The sequence below is a fragment of the Gracilinanus agilis genome, chromosome 1 (assembly GCF_016433145.1).
Source record: "Gracilinanus agilis isolate LMUSP501 chromosome 1, AgileGrace, whole genome shotgun sequence".
NCBI lineage: Eukaryota > Metazoa > Chordata > Mammalia > Didelphimorphia > Didelphidae > Gracilinanus > Gracilinanus agilis.
In genome coordinates, this window is record NC_058130.1 from 772395996 (window position 1) to 772415259 (window position 19264).

Sequence of the window (19264 nt, forward strand, 5' to 3'; positions counted from 1 at the left end):
CCTTCCCTTCCCTTCCCTTCCCTTCCCTTCCCTTCCCTTCCCTTCCCTTCCCTTCCCTTCTCTTCTTTTCTTTTTAAACCTTTACCTTCTATCTTAGAATCAATACTGTGTATCAGTTCCAAGGAAGAAGAGCAATAAAGGCAAAGCAATGGGGGTGTAAGTGACTCGTCCAGGGTTATACAGCTAGGAAGTGTCTTGGGCCAAATTTGAACCCAAGACCAATTGCTATTCCTTACCTTTTCAGTAATCTCAAAAAGAACCTAATGAAGTATAAAAGGATCCCCTGGAAATTCAGCTCTCTGCTAAGTGGCTTTTAGGGGAAGATAGCATTTCCTTTGTGTAGTTGATACTCAAATATCACATATCAGATATGTCAGTTGCGGCGTTGGACAGGATGACCTCCAAGGCCCTTCCAGCTCCATATCTTTGGTCAGTGCCATCAAAACTCCATTCGCTTCTTCTTCTTTTTTTTTTTTTAACCCTTACCTTCCATCTTGGAGTCAATACTATGTATTGGCTCCAAGGCAGAAGAGCGATAAGGGCTAGGCAATGGGGGTCAAGTGACTTGCCCGGGGTCACACAGCTGAAAAGTGTCTGAGGTCACATTTGAACCCAGGACCTCCCATCTCTATGCCTGGCTCTCAATTCACTGAGTTACCCAGCTGCCCCAAAACTCTTGTTTGCTTCTAATCTCCCCAGTTTTACATCTTCTAAAAACAAAAATATCCTGGTGCCTAATAAATATTTTTGGCTGGCCGATGGCCTTGTTTTTAGCTCATTGTTTATCAATCCCAAACATGGAAATAGCAAGAATATGATTGAGGAATTCTTGAGATTTCTCTTCCATTTTGTTCTCTATAAAACTGTGGGGAAAAAACAGAAACATTCGGAGTGCTAACAACTCATTGTGGCTGAGATTCATCCAGGATTGGCTTATGGTCTCAGCAAGACACTCATCAAGAATTTGCTTTCTTCTTTAACCCTCACCTTCTGTCTTAGAATTAATACTGAGTATTGATTCCAGGGTAGAACACTGAGGACTAGGCAATGGGAGTGAAGTGACTTAATGAGGTCACACACCTAGGAATTGTCTAGGCCAAATTTGAAGGCAGGAACTCCCATCATCAGGCCTGGTTCTCCATCCACTAAGCCACCTAGCTGCCCCTAATCAAGTATTTATTAAGAATTAATTAGTAAATAAAATAATTAAAATTAGTAAATCAAATAAAGTAAGATTTTAAAAGTAATATCCAAATACTCTGAGTATTATTTTTGATGAGATTTAATAATAATAATTTGAAGCAAAGAAAAAATAGACTCAGTAAAGAAGCTTCCCAGATCGCACACCCGGGAGAGAGCCCAGAGCTTTCAGAACAGAGAGCCCCCTGAGGGCGGAGTTTACAGCACATTTATTTCCCAAAATGTCAGGATGCCAAGAGAGGACGGAACTTGAAGGGATGCTGCGTAATCTAGTTCAGATGTATCGAATTTCTGTTTACACAGAACCCACTATGTATGGAACCATGGAAAAATACTCTAAATCAATCAATCAATGAATTTAAAATTAAAAAAAAAAAAAGAACCTACTGTGTGCCAGAACCTGTAATTATAGGAATAATGGATGAAGCAATCCATACCCTGAAGGAGCTTCTTGTTTTTCAGTGGTTTCAGTTGTGTCCAATTGATGCTTCATGACCCCATTTGGGGTTTTCTTGGCAGAGATCCTGAGTGGTTTGGCATTTCCTTCTCCAGCTCATTTTACAGATGAGGAAACTGAGGCAAACAGGATGAAGTGACTTGCCCAGGGTCATATCTAGTAAGCCTCTGAGGCCAGGCTGGAATTTACACATTTTTTTAAAACCTTGCCTCCTGTCTTGGAATCAATAGTGTGCATCCATTCCAAGGCAGAAGACTAGTCGGGGGTAGGCAGTGGGGCTTAAGTGACTTGCTTAGGGTCACACAGCTAGTAAACTTACATTTTACTTTTTACTTATATTTTATTTTTTAAACTTCATATGTGTACATTCTAGAATAAAGACCCATTTGCTTTGGTCCTAATATCTATGAACTTCCACCCAAATAGTTTCCCCTTGTTTCCCAGGCAGCTTTCTAGGACCAGGGATGGTTCCCTCAGTTAGGATTGATTTTGTCTCCAAGTCTGTTACTCACATTTTCACAGAATCATCAGGATGCGGCCCCCAGGGGAGGCTGAACCCAAACCCTGGGGAATTTGCCCAGCAAGAGAAATTGTGTTCAGATGGTTCCTTAACCATTTCTTGTCACGTGTTTACGAGATACTGTTTCTTTGTGACCCCGTTTGGAGTTTTCTTGGCAAAGAAATCAAGAGTGATTTGCCATTTCCTTTTTCAGCTCATTTTACAAATGAAGAACTGAGGCAAACAGAGAAAAGTGAATTGTCCAAGGTCACACAGCTGGTAAAATGTCTGGAGCCCAGATTGGAACTCTTCCTGGTTCTAAGGGCAGTGCTCTAGCCATTGGACCACTCAGCTTCCCTGCAGCTAGACACTGCCACCAGCAATCATAAAGAGGTCAAGGGGGAGGGAGAGTACATAGCCCAACAGCACTTTTCTCTATAGGTTTAACTTCTGTCGTGAAAAGGAGAGGATTCTGGGAAAAGGGACATGTTTGCATTCCTGGTTAGTAGAAACTTTAGGCTGCCTCCTCTTATGTTTTTCTCCCCTTCACAGCCTTTGAAGGGGAGAGAATGCAGAGCTACCTAACTGATTTCAAATCAAGGACTAAGTACCTTCTCAAGGTCTGACTCAGTAGATGTCCCCTTGTTCAGAGATTCCAAAGAGAAGGATGATCATGGCTGACATTAAGAGAGCGATGTGGGTAAAAGGAAAATGGGAATAATGCTTCTCAGGGCTCTCATAAGGATCACACGTAACATTATCTAGAAAATGATTGGCAAACCTAGGTGGCCCAAGAGGCCAGAGTCCAAGGCCTGAAGTCAGGAAATTTCATCATTCTGAGTTCAAATCTGCCCACAGACAAGAGCTGGATGACCCTAAGCAAGTCACTAAACCCAGTTTACCTTAGTTTCCTTATTTGTAAAGTGGACTGGAGAAGGAAATGGCAAATTACTCCAGAATCTCTGCCAAGAAAACCCCAAATGAGGTCACAGAGTTGGACAAGGCTGAAAAATGACTGAATAATAACCAAAAAAAAAATCCCTTAAAATGTTTTAAAAATATAAACAAAGCTAAGCCAGTCCCCACTGTACTACTTCCTGGCTGGCTGATCTTAGGCAAGTCACCTCATTTCTCTAGTCCTCAATTTCTTTCTCTCTTGTAAGCAAATAGTTTACCCTGAATGGCCTCCAAGGTCCCTTCCAGCTCTGTGATCTGTAAGGATGGGATTTGTGCAAGGGAGATGGGACAAAAGGAGCCAGAGAAGAAAGATCCTCAGAAAGCCCTCACGACTGGATCCGAGCTGGGATGTCTTCCACCAGAACCCTTTTCCTCCTCCTCCTTTCCTCTGGAGCATTCCCAGAATCCTTCTGATCTCTCAACTGTCACCAACTGTCAGCCACTCCTCTGGCTCTTTTTGTCCCATCCCCCTTGCACAAATCCCATCTTTACAGATCCTCTCATTAATCTTAGAAAGCAGAACTCAGGCTCCAGTCAAACAGCCTATAAGAAGCTTTGGAATCGAAGCCTAACTAGTGAAGCATCTAAGAAGTACCTTCTGTCACACCATAGTTAGTAGAGATCAGGCATTGATGAAATGGAAATCAGGCTCTCCCATCAATACCTAAGCTAGGGGCGGCTACATGGCACAGTAGATAGAGAGCCAGGCCTGAAGTCAGGAGGATCTGGTTTCAAATGTAGTCCGAGGGGTTGTTGCGTGGTGGTGATGGGACCTAAGATATGGAGTAAAAGACATTCCACTCCCCCCAACCCTCCACACCCCCCCCCAAAAGAAAATAAATCACCTCAAAACAAACGTGGCCTAGCTATGTGATCCTGGGCAAGTCACTTAATCTTTATTTCCTAGCCCTTGCTCTCGTTTGTCTTAGAATTAATACTAAGGGGGGCAGCTAGGTGGTTCAATGGATGGAGAGCCAAGCCTAGAGATGGAAGGTCTTGGGTTCAAATTTGGCCTTAGACATTTCATAGCTCTGTGATCCTGGGCAAGACATTTAAACCCTATTGACTAGCCCTTACTACTCTTCTGCCTTGATTCTAAAATGGAAGGTAAGCATTTTAAAAAGAGAGAGAAAGGGAGGGGGGGGAGAGAGAGAGAGGAGAGAGAAAAAGAAAGAGAGAAGAGAGAGAGAGAGAGGGAGAGAGAGAGAGAAGAGAGAGAAAGTCCTACTAAGACAGATGGTAACGGGTTTTTTTAAAAAATACATAATCTAATTGAGGAGCTTATATTTTAAACACTTAACATACTTCTGGGTCTTCACTTTTTCCAGACTTGAACTGCTTCAAGAATATTTCAGAATGACTCGTCCCAGCTAAGGACCCCAACTCTTTGCCTGGTCTTGCCCCCCTTCCTTCCTTCCCACCCACCTGGCGATGACTTTGGCCAGAAAGGAAGATGTGATCGGGAGTAACGGGATTTGTTCATGAAGCCCAGACCGGCATCCAGGGAGCAGCTGCAGCCATGGCTTCCCCTTCCTGAGCCCCTCTTCTGCCTCCGTCCTGCCCTGCATGGTGTGGGTGCCCTTGGGACATCCGAGGACCAATCGCCTGACCCTCCTGCGCACGTCTAACAACAGCTGCACGAAGATGTCGGTGGCGTGGCTGCTGGACTGGAGCTGGTCGCTGGACGGACTCCGGGACTGTATCGCCACGGGCATCCAGTCTGTGCGGGACTGCGACACCACGGCGTTAACGACGGTGGCCTGCCTGCTGGTCCTGTTCGTGTGGTACTGTTACCACGTGGGCCGGGAGCAGCCCCGAGCCTACGTCACTGTGAATTCCCTCATGCAGAGCGCGGATGTCAACGGGCTGCAGAACGGCTACGTGTACTGCCAGTCTCCCGAGTGTGTGCGCTGCACCCACAACGACGGACTGAACCAGAAACTCTACCATAACTTGCAGGAATACGCCAAACGCTACTCCTGGTCTGGCATGGGCAGGATCCACAAGGGCATCCGCGAGCAGGGACGCTACTTGAACAGCCGGCCGTCCATCCAGAAGCCCGAAGTCTTCTTCTTGCCCGACTTGCCCACCACTCCTTATTTCTCCCGAGACGCGCAGAAACACGACGTAGAACTGCTGGAACGGAACTTCCAGACCATTCTGTGTGAATTTGAGACCCTCTACAAAGCTTTCTCCAACTGTAGCCTTCCGCAAGGATGGAAAATGAACAGCACCCCCAGCGGGGAATGGTTCACTTTTTATTTGGTGAACCAGGGCGTGTGTATTCCCAGGAACTGCAGGAAATGCCCACGGACGTACCGTTTGCTTGGAAGTCTTCGCACCTGCATTGGTAACAATGTCTTTGGGAATGCGTGCATCTCGGTGCTGAGTCCTGGGACAGTTATCACAGAGCACTATGGACCTACCAATATCCGCGTCCGATGCCACTTGGGTACGTAAGTTGGCGGGAGAGGAGGGATGGAAGGCTACAGAAGGGTCCGTTTGTAAGTACGGTCAACTCGGGTTTATCAGAAATCCCAGTAAGGGGGCTAGCTAGGTGGCTCAGTGGATGGAGAGCCAGGCCCAAAGATGGGAGGTCCTGGATTCAAATCTGGCCCCAGACACTTCCCAACTGTGTGACCCTGGGCAAGTCACTTGATCCCCATTGCCTAGCTCTTACCACTCTTCTGCCTTAGAACCAATACCCAGTATTCATTCTAAGATGGAAGGTGAGGTTTTAAAAAAAAAAAAAAGTTAAGGTCCAGGGTTCAAATCTGGCCTCAGACATTTCCTAGCTGTGTATCCCTGGGCAAGTCACTTGACCCCCATAGCCTAGCCCTTACCACTCTTCTGCCTTGGAGCCCCAATAAACAGTATTGATTCTAAGATGGAAGGTAAGGGTTTTATTTAAAAAAAAAAAAAAGAAAAGAAAAGAAAAAAAGGAATCCCAGTAAGGGGGCTAGCTAGGTGGCTCAATAGATTGAGAACCAGGCCTAGAGACAGGAGGTCCTGGGTTCAAATCTGGCCTCAGACACTTCCTAGCTGTGTGACCCTGGGCAAGTCACTTAACCCCCATTATGTAGCCCTTACCACTCTTTTGCCTTAGAACTAATATACAATATTGATTCTAAGATGGAAGGTGAGGGTTTAAAAAAAAAATGTTAAGGTTCAGGGTTCAAATCTGGCCTCAGACATTTCCTAGCTGTGTGACCCTACACAAGTCACTCAACCCTAATTGGCTAGCTTTTATCACTCTTCTGCCTTGGAACCAATACTTAGTATCAATACTAAGACAGAAGGTAAGGGTTTGGGGGGTAGAAAACTCTCAGCTTTGTGGGGGCAGCTAGTTGGCATAGTGCATAGACAGGACCTAAAGGATCTGAGTTCAAATGTGACCCCAGACACTTAAAAGCCTAGATTTTGCCCTTCTGTTTTAGAATTGTTACTAAGACACGTTGGAAGCAAATTTCTCTCTCCATTATGTCACTTAAAAAAAAAAAAAAGGTGCCATAACGGAGAGAGAAATTTGCTTCCAACAGACAGAAAATAAAGGTTAAAAAATAAAAAAGGGACCAGCCTAGCTAAGATGGGAGACACTAATCCTAACCAAGTAGAGCCCCGGGGCATGAGTTCTCTGGGGCCACAGCAGTGCTTGGAGACTGAGGCGTGGAAATGCCACCACCTGCATAGGAGGGGTGCATGCCCATGCTGCTGAGATCCCAGCTCCCCCAAGTACTGAAAGAAGTCCTGTGGCTTCACCAATCAATCAGCAAACATTTATTAAGCCCCTACGCCATGCCAGGCACCGTGCCAAGAGCTGAGGATACAAAAAGAGGCAGAAGGCAAGCCCTGTCCTCAAGGAGCTTACTGTCTAATGGAGAGACGGCAGGGCAAGCATCTCTCTCATTCTCTGGAAATTGCTCTTCTAAGTGTAGAAACCAAGAATCAGCCAAAATAGTCATTAACCAGAACAGCCCATTCCCCAGCCATCTGGGTAAGAAGGAGGTTACTGTCTATTGACAGTTGGCCTTATTAACATTCCTGGAAAGGGAAACGTTCTAAGGGGGCCTCGGCAAAGGGAGGCTTCTAGCAGAAGCTGCTGATTCCTAGTTGATTGGCTTTAGAAAGGAGAGAGGGAAGAGGAACGGTTCCGAGGAACTCTTGAGAACCAAATTCTCCAACTGAAGGGAAGGACTGCCTACATCAGGAGCCAGCGGGCTGGCTCGGGCGAAGGGCAGAGGAGGAAGCGGGGAGCCCTCCAGGGAAGATGCAGGCAGATCTGTGGCCTCAGAGCTCTTAGTGTCTAGATGAGGTGAGGGGACGGGACTAGCCTCATGAAAAGCAAAGTGTGTGCTGTTCCACATGAGCTAGTGCAACAGACAAGTCATATTATGAGAGGTTAGAGGAAGATGGGGATTGGATTGGTCAGGGGAGGCATTATGGGGGAACAAAGGCAGGACTCCAGTTATAGCTTGAGAATTCAGGAGGGGGGCAGCTGGGTAGCTCAGTGGATTGAGAGTAAGGCCTAGAGACGGGAGGTCCTGGGTTCAGGTATGGCCTCAGACGCTTCCCAGCTGTGTGACCCTGGGCAAGTCACTTGACCCCCATTGCCCACCCTTACCATTCTTCCACCTATAAGCCAATACACAAAAGTTAAGGGTTTAAAAAAAAAAAAGAATTCAGGAGGATTCCAGGTAAAAGAAAGTAAGGAAGTGGATCTTTCCAGGTAAGAGAGAAAGGTGGGAGGTACACTGAGGCTGAGGGCAGGTGGGGAGCTGGGGGAGGAGTAAGCATGAGATAAGATTAGCAAAGAAGTTTGAGGAGCCTTGAATGCCAGACTCAGGAATAGTTGATAGAGAAGCATTATTTTTTATGTCTGAATTGAATTCAGTAAACATGGAGCATCTATATACAAGGCAATAGTGAAGATTCCAAGAAGATGGCTCACTCATCTTTCTTCCAAAGACTTCCTGTCTAACTGGGTGGGGGGAGGACAAAAATACAAGGGAGAGTGAATTCAGGGCAAAGGAGAGATAATAGGCTGAGGAAAGAAAGCTCACCAGCTAGGGGTTGTGGGGCAGGAAGTATATAGCTAGAGGGAACTCTAGGGGGAAGATGGCACCTGAAAGAAGCCTTGAAGGAAAGGCCAGATTTCATTCCAGGGAGGAGGGAGCCAAAGCAGGTTGAGACAGGGAGGGAAAGAGTAGGTCAGTTTGGCTGAAACATAAACTATATAGAGGAAATAGTGAGACAAGGCCAGGCTGGTAAGTCACAACTATAGTCAGAGGGTTGTTGATTTTTCTTTTTTAATAAAACCTTTACCTTCTGTTTTAGTATCAACTGTAAGACAGAAGGGCAAAAGCTAGGCAGATGGGGTCAAGTGACTTGCCCAGGGTCACACAGCTAGGAAATGTCTGAGGCCAGATTTGAACCCAGGACCCCCTCTCCCTAGGCCTGGCACTCTCTTGTGCTAGCTCACTGCCCCCGGTAAAAGGGCTTTGAATGACAATTATGAAGAAGACAGCATGTGAAGGTCATCTGCTGGCACTGTGAAGATGGCTTGGAGTTGGGAGAAATTTGAGGCAGGGAGTCTTGATAGAAGGTAAAAGGTGTGTGTTCGTGTGTACGTGTGCGTGCGATGTATTTATATCCTCAGCTAAATTGCCTACACAGATGCCTGTGACATGGAAATTCCTCTACATTCTGGAAAGCAATTATTCCAGCAGCAGGACCCAGGGGCTGGCAGGTCCCTCCACTCGAAAGGTTCTAAGTAGCAGCTTTCAAATGAGACTAAATAAGCGAGGAGAGGCGTGTTGCCAGAAGGTTGTCCACAAGTGGGGATTTTTCTCAATTAAAGTAACTCATGAAAACGATTCGGATACAGAAGGATGGCGATCTGTACCCTTGGAGGGAAGTCTACACACAGTTCTAAAACGATAGATCCCTGAAGTACCCGTGTAAAACACAAACACTTGTAAATATATTGGGGCCCATCCAACAGGCATCTTTTTTTCAGAGCTAAAGAAGGTCTTTCTGCTAGAAAACTGGAGTTAGACATTAGGCACATTTCAAGACCCCATACGATGGGCCTCTGGATTTTTGCTGTGTAATGGGGGCCTGGTGCCACTTTCAAGATCAAAAGATTTTTCAAGCTGGAAAGGGCCTTATGAATCATTTAGTCTGACATTCTCATTTTGTAGCTGAGGGAACAAGCGTCTGAGAAGATCAGTGACTCTTCCCAGAATCCCACAGGGTGGAGGCAATAGAGGTAAAAGTCAAACCAGACCTGCTGATTCCAAATTTGGTGATCTTTCCGCAAATCCAAGCTCCTGCATAGCCAGCTGAGCCTTCGCTTTCTTGAGGATCTCACTCTTCAGATGAATCTTCCGTTTCTTGCTTTTTTTTTTTAAGGCTCTCTCAGGAAGGGGATGGCTATCACGTGTGTCTCATGACAGGAGTGTCTAGGGACAGGCTCCAGCTCGGAAGTTCAGGGTGAGGCCACGCACCTCCTTACCTCTGCCACCATGTGGGATCAGAAAAGAGGAATGTAGTACAAATAGGGTGCAGGTCAGCCCTGCAAGACCTTGTTGGAGAATTTTCTGACAGTTGATAGGGTTTAGAATCTTGAGAAAAGTTCAGTTGATCTGGGAGACTCGTGGAGGCAGGACCCTGGCAGCAGGGGCCCCCTTTAAAGGGAGCTGCCCAGAGCCAGGTCTGACTCTGAGTGTGACCTCTTCCCACCCATCCCTGGCTAGATACCAAGGAGGCTGGCAGCTGAGATCTATGGCCCCTATGTTACCCAGCATTCCTAGTTTATTGGTTACTTTGCCACAGAGCTCTACGACGAGGCAGGGCCCTACCCAAGCAGCCTTGGAGCCCAAAGGGCCAGATGTTAATAGAGCGTGATACACCTCCCAGCAGCCAGCCAGCAGCCGGATTCAGAGGACGATATCTAGCCAAAATACGTGGTATTATTTATTATTTATAAGTAAAATTTTGACCATCTAGCCAAAATACGTGATTTTGTCCAATAATAAATGCAAGTTAAATACAGGTTTTGATGAATTAATTAAAATTTTAAAATACTCATTCAATTAATTTTAAAATTTTAATCAATTTAGACCTTTTAATGAATCCTAATTCATTTTTAATTCATTCCTTAAAGCTGCTTTTTCTCTTTCTTTGTACGTTCTTATCAGATTTTTGGCAGCCCCAGGAGAATAGCCCCTCCACCTAAGTCCTGAGGGAGCCCAGCAGTCCCCCAGATTCATGCAGTAACAACAGCTAGTAGGCACACAGCTTTCTCTGTCCCTCACGTCTGACTGTGTCTTCATCCACGGTTGAGGGAGGAAGCCCTGTTCTTTCTCTCAAAAAAAAGAATTTCAGACAAAAACAGCCCACTCCTAAGCCACAAAGGCCCCGAGAGAAAATCCATCTTTGGCAGCCTGGAGTTGCCCCCCAGCTTCCAAGATGCCTCCTGCTAGCCAGGACAGCCGTTAGCCAATCCCGTAGTGAGACGTGGGGCCGGGACCATTTCTGCCAGCTAAGCTCATCTCGTTGGCAACGGAAAGAAACGGTGAGCAGCTCGAAAACGGGTCTAGAAAAGAAACATCCAGCTGGAGCTCCAAAGCCAGGAACGTTTCTCGGCTCCAGTGTGCGAGTGGTGATGAGTCATGGAGAGGCCCGTGGGAAGGGAGGGCAGCTTTGCTTTCCACTCCAGTGGGGGGAGCAGGAAAATAACTGAGCGGAAGGCTTCCCTCTGCCCCAGCTGTGCCATCTTGGTGGAACTCTGTCCAGGGTAACAAGCCTAGCAGACACCTAGAACTCACGATGGTCAGCCAGCCTCGAGGAATCGCCTTCTGTTTGTTCAGGACGTGGTGGGTTGGTTTTAGGTCAACGATGCATAGAATACAAAGCAAGCAAACATTTAAAAAATCGCCAAGCCCAGCCTTGTTATCTGATGATGAAGAAAGTAGAGGCTTGAATGTATCTAAGTGGATAGAGCCTGGCCTCTACACGGGAGGTCCTGGGTTTAAATAGGACTGCAGATGCTTCCTAGCTGTGTGACCCTGAGCAAGTCACTTGACCCCAATGGCCTCACCTTTACTGCTCTTCTGCCTTGGAACCAACACGGTATTGGTTCTAAGATGGAAGGCAACGCTTAAAAAAAAAAAAAAGTTTTAATGACCACTTGAGTGGGGATTGTTTTTTCATATGCATGGGTTGGTCTCTGAAACGCCATTCCAACTCTGCAAGTCTGTGATTTTCCAATTGGGCTGTGACGTTCCAGAGAGCAGAGGTTGGGGTTTTCTAAGACAGAAGGTATGTGTTTATTTTTTTTTAATGTTTTTTAAAAAGTGGAGGCCCTGGGGCAGCTGGGTAGCTCAGTGGATTGAGAGCCAGGCCTAGAGACGGGAGGTCCTGGGTTCAAATGTGGCCTCAGGCACTTCCCAGCTGTGTGACCCTGGGCAAGTCACTTGACCCCCATTGCCCACCCTTACCACTCTTCCACCTAGGAGCCAACACACAGAAGTTAAGGGTTTAAAAAAAAAAAGTGGAAGCCCAGAAAAGTGTCACCCAGATTGTGCTTCCCCTTTCCTCATGTCGCTTAGAGCTCCTGTTGCCACTCTGCACGAGACATCCACCCTGGGGCAGCCGTGGTCCCATCATCGTCGTCCTCCGTGGCCAGCGTCTGCCCATTCGAGGAATGCCCAAATCAGATTAGCTCTAACTGGAATAATGGCCATGTGCCGCCTCCATTCCTGAGGGAGCAGCGTCTGTACCGCCAGCCTCAGAGCCGTCCCGACGTCGGCACTCTGTGAGGACTGGCGGGCCGTAGAAATGGCGCCTCTTATTATTGGGGAAAGGAAATGAAAGAACTTGGGCCGTCAGAGTTGCCATAGCGAGTCAGGGAAGCCAGAAATAGAGGTGCAGGATGCCAAATGCTCTTCTATGGCTCCCTTCTTGATGACCTTATGTGAATCTAAAGGAAAGTTTCCTTCTGGGCAAATCCTTCCAGAAAGGACCAGCTGGTTAAATCATAATTCAAGATATTCAAGGGCTTCAGTGTAAAGGTCTCGTTGATAAATGACAGAAGCATGAGGTTGGACCACTCCATCGGTGTTCATGGGGTACCAGCTCAAGGCAAAATCGTATTGGTTTGCAAAGTCTTTATTACCAAAAATCATAAAAACTTGTAAACTTAAAAACTGACCTCGCCTTGCGTCCTGGCTTTCTCATCCACCCATCTTTTCTCCTGGTCCCCATGCCCTGAGCCACAGAAAAGTTAATCAGCCGGGGCAGCCAGGTGGCTCCATGGATAGAGAGTCAGGCCTAGAGGCAGGAGGTTCCTGGTTCCAATCTGATCTCAGATACTTCCCAGCTGTGTGACCCTGGGCCAGTCACTTAACCCCAAATTGCCTCATCCTTTACTGCTCTTTTGCCTTGGAGCCAATACTTAGTATTGATTTTAAGATGGAAGGTGAGGAATTTTTTTTAAAAAGAGCAAATTTTAGAGGCAGCTAGGTGGCTCAGTGGATAGAGAGCCAGGCTGAGGATGGGAGGACCTCCTAGCTGTGTGACCTTGAACAAGTCACTTAACCCCCATTGCCTACCCTTACCACTCTTCTGCCTTGGAACCAATACTTAGTATTGGCTCTAAGATGAAAGACAAGGCATTAAAAAAAAAAAAGTTGAGGGTATGAAGGATAGCATCACCTATAGAAGGGAAATTGGGCATTTTCCTAGGCGGCAGCATGGTTTGAATTGGGAAATACTGGTTCATCTGACCTCAGATTTCCTGTCTAGTTCAAACATTCTAGAGCCATTTGCTTTGTTTTGTTCTGTTTTGGCGATTAGTCATGTCTGACTCTCCGTGACCCCATTTGGGGTTTTCTTGGCAAAGATCCTGGAGCCGTTTGCCATTTTCTTCTCCAGCTCATTTTCCAGATGAAGAAACTTAAGCATGCAGAGTTATGTGACCTGCCCAGAGTTTTATACCTAGTGTCTAGGCCAAGATTTGAATTCAAGTCCTTTTAACACCAAGGCTGGCGCTCTATCCAACTGGACCACCAAGCCGCCTAGCGCCATAGCAATTCTAGAATTCCTTCCATCCAAATTGCTCTGATACTGGAAATCCTTCAGCCTTAGATGCTAAATGCTAGAGAAAGGAAAACCCTGTGATCTCGTTTCCACATTTCCCTCTTGGTGTTTCAGTGGGCATCCTGGCCTCCTCAATCATCACTTGGGGTCAACGCCAATGGGTTTGAGTTACTAATCTGGTTTTCTTGTGTGTATTTCCAAGAACTTCAGCCATCCTGCTTTGTCACAACCGTGAAAGGTCACGCTTTTAGGATTTCCTTCCATCTCTCCTTTGGCCTTCTAGTAGGTGATGAAGGAAACTCCTTGTATTGATAAAGTCACGTCAGGCCCTTATGGAGGTGATTATAGAGGGCCAGCCTCTATATGGTAAGGGTTCTGAGTGGCGTTTTATGGCGTCAGATTGTTAAGACAGGAAAAAGAAACTGAGAACAGCCGAACTAGTGGTTAGCCCATGCTGATCCAAATGCTATGGGATTTGGACTTTATTTTATACTGGTTTCAAACAAAGAACACAAAGAGAGAGTCACAGCTGTGAAGGGGCTACAAATCATACACAATCCATTAAAGTCTAAAAAATAGAGATATGGGTGCAAGGACAAGGGCCAAATTCCAACCACCAATTAGTAGGGGCTAATTCTGGGAGCAGAAATAAATTTCATGGAGATGTTTACTAATTGCGTTCTGCCTTGATTTACAGATCTGCACCTGGTCAGATAGTCTGGACTAAATTGTCTGGCTCCAGTCTTTATCTAAGTAATATATTTTTTAGGGTTCAGGCTTCTTAATTATCAAGGAGAGAAATTGTCAAGGAGAGGAATTGTTAACTCAGTAGCTGCTGGTCTGCTTAAGGACTCAAAGCTTTCCAATAAGAATACTGAGAAAAGGTGGGGATCTAAAAATGAGTCAAAAGACGAGCCTCAGATTTTTACCTTAGATGGCCCATTCTATCTGCATCTGACATGCAGTGCAGAAAAAACCATACACACAGTTTTACTTGCCGATGATTTTGTAATGGGATCCAGATAAAATATCTATTCCAGACTCTGTTTCTTCTAAATGACTCCTAATAGCCTCTTGGAGGGGTCAAGTTGTTTTTGGATTAACCTACCTGCTGGTACCAGAGCTTTTCAGGGCTCAGGTGACCAGGACCATACACAAAGACTGCCTCAGCCTGGATTGGTCACATAGGGAATCCAGATAACAGGCCCTAAATTTGACCCTGTTTCTCCAATGGCTCTCTACATCCAATGGCTCTCAACAGGTGATGCCTAGCATGAGGGACGCCATCATCTCCTCTTGAGATACCAACCTCTGGAGTCCAATAAACAGAATTCCCTAGTAGAGGAACTTGGCTTAACACCTGCTAAGCTTGGTCCAGGAGGTACAGAGATGAACACAACCCAGCTTCTGCCCTCCGTGACCTCAAAGTCTGGTAAGGAAGAATAGATTTTTGTCCCAAGTGTTCCATCCTGGAGTTGCCAATTCCATCTTCATACCGTGTCTTCTAGTACAGTAATGGGACTGAATAGTTCCAGATTAGTTACGTTGGTTTTTTTAAATGCTTCCTTTGCTGAAGTGGAATCTCCCTTGATCTCGGACTCTTCCTGACTCGTGCCTCTTGTTCTCTCCTTTATTTTGAACCCAAAGGTCTGAAGACGCCCAGCGGCTGTGAGCTGGTGGTAGGAGGAGAGCCCCAGTGCTGGGCAGAGGGCCGCTGCCTCCTGTTTGATGACTCTTTTCTGCACACTGCATTCCATGAAGGCAAGTCTCTTCCCCACCACTAACATGTCTCCCTAGTGAGTAGTAATCCCATAAGGAGCCCGACAGGTACAAAAGAAGGAGTCCCTCCTACCAACTGAGATTCTGAAATGGTACCTTTATTTTCACCTTCCCCATATTTGAGCTCTAACAGTTTGGTGAGTATGATTTTCATAAGGGAAACCCTTTTTGGTTCCATTCTGGCTTTTCTAAGGCTCCGTGCCTACTCCTAAGGTTTGGGTTTGGGTTGCTCTGGGAAACTGGAAATTTTTAATGAGATTTTCTTCTTGAGCATGGCATTCTAAGAATTTGGTGACTGATTTGGATATAATTTTTTTCACTCATCTGTATAAACAGACACATATATTTCTTTTTTTATTTAATAATTTTTGTTTTTTAGAAAAGTTAACATGGTTACATGATTCATATTCTTACTTTCCCCTTCACCCCCCCCCCCATAGCCGATGCGCATTTCCACTGGTTTTAACATGTATCATTGATCAAGACCTATTTCCAAATTGTTGATAGTTGCATTGGTGTGGTAGTTTCGAGTCTGCATCCCCAATCATGTCCACCTCAACCCATGTGTTCAAGCAGTTGTTTTTCTTCTGTGTTTCCTGTCCTGCAGTTCTTCCTCTGAATGTGGGTAGCTTCTTTCTCATAAGTCCCTCAGAATTGTCCTGGGTCATTGTATTGCTGCTGGTACAGAAGCCCATTACATTCTATTTTACCACAGTGTATCAGTCTCTGTGTACAATGTTTTTCTGGCTCTGCTCCTTTCACTCTGCATCAATTCCTGGAGGTCTTTCCAGTTCACATGGAATCCCTCCAGTTTATTATTCCTTTGAGCACAATAGTATTCTATCACCAGCATATAAGACACATATTTTCATACATACATATATATGTATATATGGTCAAGTGACTTGCCCAAGGTCACATAGCTAGTTAAGTGTCTGAGGTTTGAATGAGTCTTCTTGATGCCACGTTTGATGCTCCACCCACTGCACTATTTACACATGTGTGAGTGTCTTTGTGTGTCCGTGTGTCCTGGTCTATAAAAGGCCAACCTTTGAGGTCCTTCAGGTTCTAGCCTTATCTGCAGCCTAGCGTGTCTTGGGCTGAGGGACACGTTACAGCACAGTCTGGATGGAGGAACTTGATTTGACCTGAGAAGGCGGTAACATTCCATGATTCTCTCCTGTCCCGTTTTCTGCGCAGGTTCGCCAGAAGAAGGGCCACGCGTGGTCTTCATGGTTGATCTGTGGCACCCAAACGTGGCGGCGGCCGAACGCCAGGCCCTTGATTTTATCTTTGCTCCAGGACGATGAGCCCTTCTCGGTGCTGGAGTGGGTCAGAGGGACAGAGGCTCGGCCTGGGAAGGGCTCCGGCACGGGGTGCCCCTTGCTGAGGCGGCACTGCCACAGACAGAAGCCTGCCTCCGTAGGAAGCTTTCCTTTGGGACTAACGCCATGCTGGATTTCTCCCTTCCTTGGTTATTGCAAATGGAAGTTTCCAGCTTGTATTTTCTTAGGTTTGGTCTTTTCCAGTCATCCGCTCCAGGGTTTCTTTGGAGCCCACCCCCGCCTCGTTTTCTCTCCGTGACGCTGGGCACAGCCCCCTGTTATCTTATGTTGCTCCCGCGTTTAGAAGTGTTAAGAATCAGAGTCACCACAAGGTGGTTTGTTCAACGTCATCCTGTGAAAATTCTTGTGGTCATCTTAAAAAAAAAATCACAAAACGAGAAACAAAAGCAGAGGGCTGCCGGGCGAGCTCGGCTCGGCGTCTGCTGCCGTTCTGATCACCGCCACGGCGGACCCTCTGCCTGCCTCCGGCCCCGGCCCCCTCCCGACTTCATTCGCAGGGTTCGGGGGCTGCTGGGCACCGTGTTTGGGGCAGCCCCAGGACCCGGGGAAACGGCCCTCCTGTGCGCCACTGCTGTTTGGCTGGTGATCGCAAAGGGCATTTAGACTGGTGGGACTGGAGACTGTTTAAACAGCACTTTCCTACAGAGCTCAAGCCGGCCCCCTTGGGCCCACTGCTGGCTCCCCGAGGCTCAGGCCCACAGAGGGTGATTCTCTTACCTCACTGCCTACAGAAACCCCACTGCCAAATCGGGCACGAAGTATTCCCAGGGTGAGCTCTTTAAGGTAGACGGCAGGTTAGCTGGAAAGGCTCTCGGAGGAAACGGAATCACTCAGTCACCGACATTCCAGGGAGGCCCCTCCAGCAGAGCTGGAAGCTTACACTCGACCGGTCTCTGTTCCGCTTTGGGGTTTCGTCGCCCACAATTCGCATTTCTCGTGTTACCTAAATGTCTGCTCTCTGGACACGGCGTGGCCTCGGGATGTGGCCGGGCCCGGGCCCAGGCCCAGGCCGGCCGTCTCAGTGGTCACTGCCAACTGATTGTGTGTGCGCTTCTTGGTGACGTGGTGCCGACCAAGCCCCAAAGCACTCCCAGCCTCCTTCCCGAAGCGCCAGCCTTCTCTGAAGGACTTGCAATCTTGCGTCTGGACAAAAAGGCCGGAGACTGGTCCGGCAGGACGGGGTCGGGCCATCTGGGGGCTCAGTGGTGAGGAAACAGCCTCCTGTCGGCCTTGCTCATCCGCTGCACTAGATGCCTTTATTCAGGAGCGTGTCCTGGGCAGGATGGATGGGGAAGGAGCCAAGGCCCAGCACAGACTAAGCAGGGGGCATTTTCCCCTCGAAAAAGCACGCCAGGGTCCAGATCCCAGCGGAAAGCTGCTGGGAAGAACCCACAGAGAGCAGTGAGTTCACTCTGAAAGGTCCTTGCGTTAGTCACTAGCCGATATGCAAAGGAGGGGTCTAGACCAGAAAAATTTCTATGCTTTTTTTCAATAATGATATGGCGGGAAAAGGCAGAAATTTCAAATACACCTTAAGGATTTTTACACCTAAGAACAACCGAGGTGCATGATTTCTACACATATTGAATACTCTTAAAATGAGTCAACAAAGCAAATAGTATTTCTGGGGAACTGGCTACCTGGAGCAATGTGGACCGGATGTGGCACAGGAGAATAATAAAGAACTTGGCTGAAAACCAGAATGAAGTGGTTTTGTTGGAAAGGATTCAGGGCGGGGGGAGGTCTTGTTCAGAGAAAGGCAGGCCCTGAAAACTGACGTTTCGAACAAAGAACCAGAGCTCGGTTTTAAGAGAGAAGCAGGAGGAACCCGCTGGATTAGGAATCACTCCAGAACGCCTAACAGCGTCGAGGGCCTTGGTTGCACGAGGCATGGCTGGCGGCTAAGCTTCCTGTCTCAGCCTCTTGAGTAGGAGGCCGGGATAAAGGAAGCATCAATAGCATTTGGGTTTTTCTCCTTTTACTCTTGGCTTTTTGTTCTTTAAAAATAGAAGTAAAGGGGAGGCAGCCAGGTGGCTGAGTGGATAGAGAGCCAGGCTTAGTGATGGGAGGTCCTGGGTTCCAATCTGACCCCAGATGCTTCCTGGCTGTGTGACCCTGGACAAGTCACTTCACCGCCATCGCCTAGCCCTTACCGCTCTTCTGCCTTGGAGCCAATACACAGTATTGATTCTAAGATGGGAGGTGAGGCTTAAAAAAAATAGCGAAGGGTCTGCAGAAGCCCAGGACTTGCGTTTGCCCGAAGACCCTTCAGCAGCAATTCCAAATGACTTGGGGTTTATTTCCTGTTGGCCATGCACAGAAAAGGAATGGCGGCCCCAGCCTCGGGCTGACGCTTCTCACCCTCTGAATGGGTGCGATCCCAACGAGGCAATTACTAAAGTAATTTTCACATTTCTGCCAGGGCTGTGCAAGGTGCTAAGAAAGGAGCAAATCCACGGCGTGGCCTCAATTGAGCTGCACCCCGGAGCCAGGCAGCAGAGCCAGGGCTGGAAGGGACCTCGGGCCATCCTGCCCCATTAGCTGGTGCGTCCTCGGGGGCAGAGACAGGGCTAGCTGCCCCCACAGGACTTTTTTCTTTTTTTTTTAACTCTTCTCTTCCACTCAGAATCTATGCTGTGAATTGGTTCCGAGGCAGAACGATGATAAAGGCTGGGCAGTGAGAGCTAAGACACTTGCCCAGGGTCCCCCAGCTAGGAAGTGTCTAAGATCGGATTTGAACCCAGGACCTCCTGTCTCCGGGCCCGGCTCTCTATCCGCTGTGCCACACACAACTTATTTTTAAAATAGAGGCCAGAAACCCCTGTTCGCCATCAGCCGGGTCTGCCACAACCTGGGGCCAGGCTCGTGCTTTGAGAAGAACATGGATTCCCACTTCAGGACCGTCTCTCCAGGTGGTGAGCTCTC

At 47.3% G+C, this 19264-nt stretch overlaps 1 protein-coding gene across 1 annotated transcript; it reads left to right on the forward strand.

Annotated features, from left to right (window-relative positions):
* The first annotated feature begins 4607 nt into the window (after positions 1 to 4607).
* On the forward strand, positions 4608 to 18032 carry ASPHD2 (aspartate beta-hydroxylase domain containing 2). Its single transcript, XM_044658858.1, has 3 exons — positions 4608 to 5565; positions 14862 to 14975; positions 16194 to 18032. The coding sequence occupies exons 1-3, from the start codon at positions 4680 to 4682 to the stop codon at positions 16301 to 16303; spliced, it is 1110 nt and encodes a 369-aa protein (XP_044514793.1). The 5' UTR covers positions 4608 to 4679; the 3' UTR covers positions 16304 to 18032.
* Positions 18033 to 19264: the final 1232 nt, after the last annotated feature.

Excerpts from the sequence above, each read along its gene's own strand:
- ASPHD2 (XM_044658858.1), top strand. The coding sequence starts at position 4,680 with ATGGTGTGGGTGCCCTTGGGACATCCGAGGACCAATCGCCTGACCCTC. Across the intron at positions 5,566-14,861 it reads CCGCGTCCGATGCCACTTGG|GTCTGAAGACGCCCAGCGGC; the intron begins GTACGTAAGTTG and ends TTGAACCCAAAG. Across the intron at positions 14,976-16,193 it reads GCACACTGCATTCCATGAAG|GTTCGCCAGAAGAAGGGCCA; the intron begins GCAAGTCTCTTC and ends TTTTCTGCGCAG.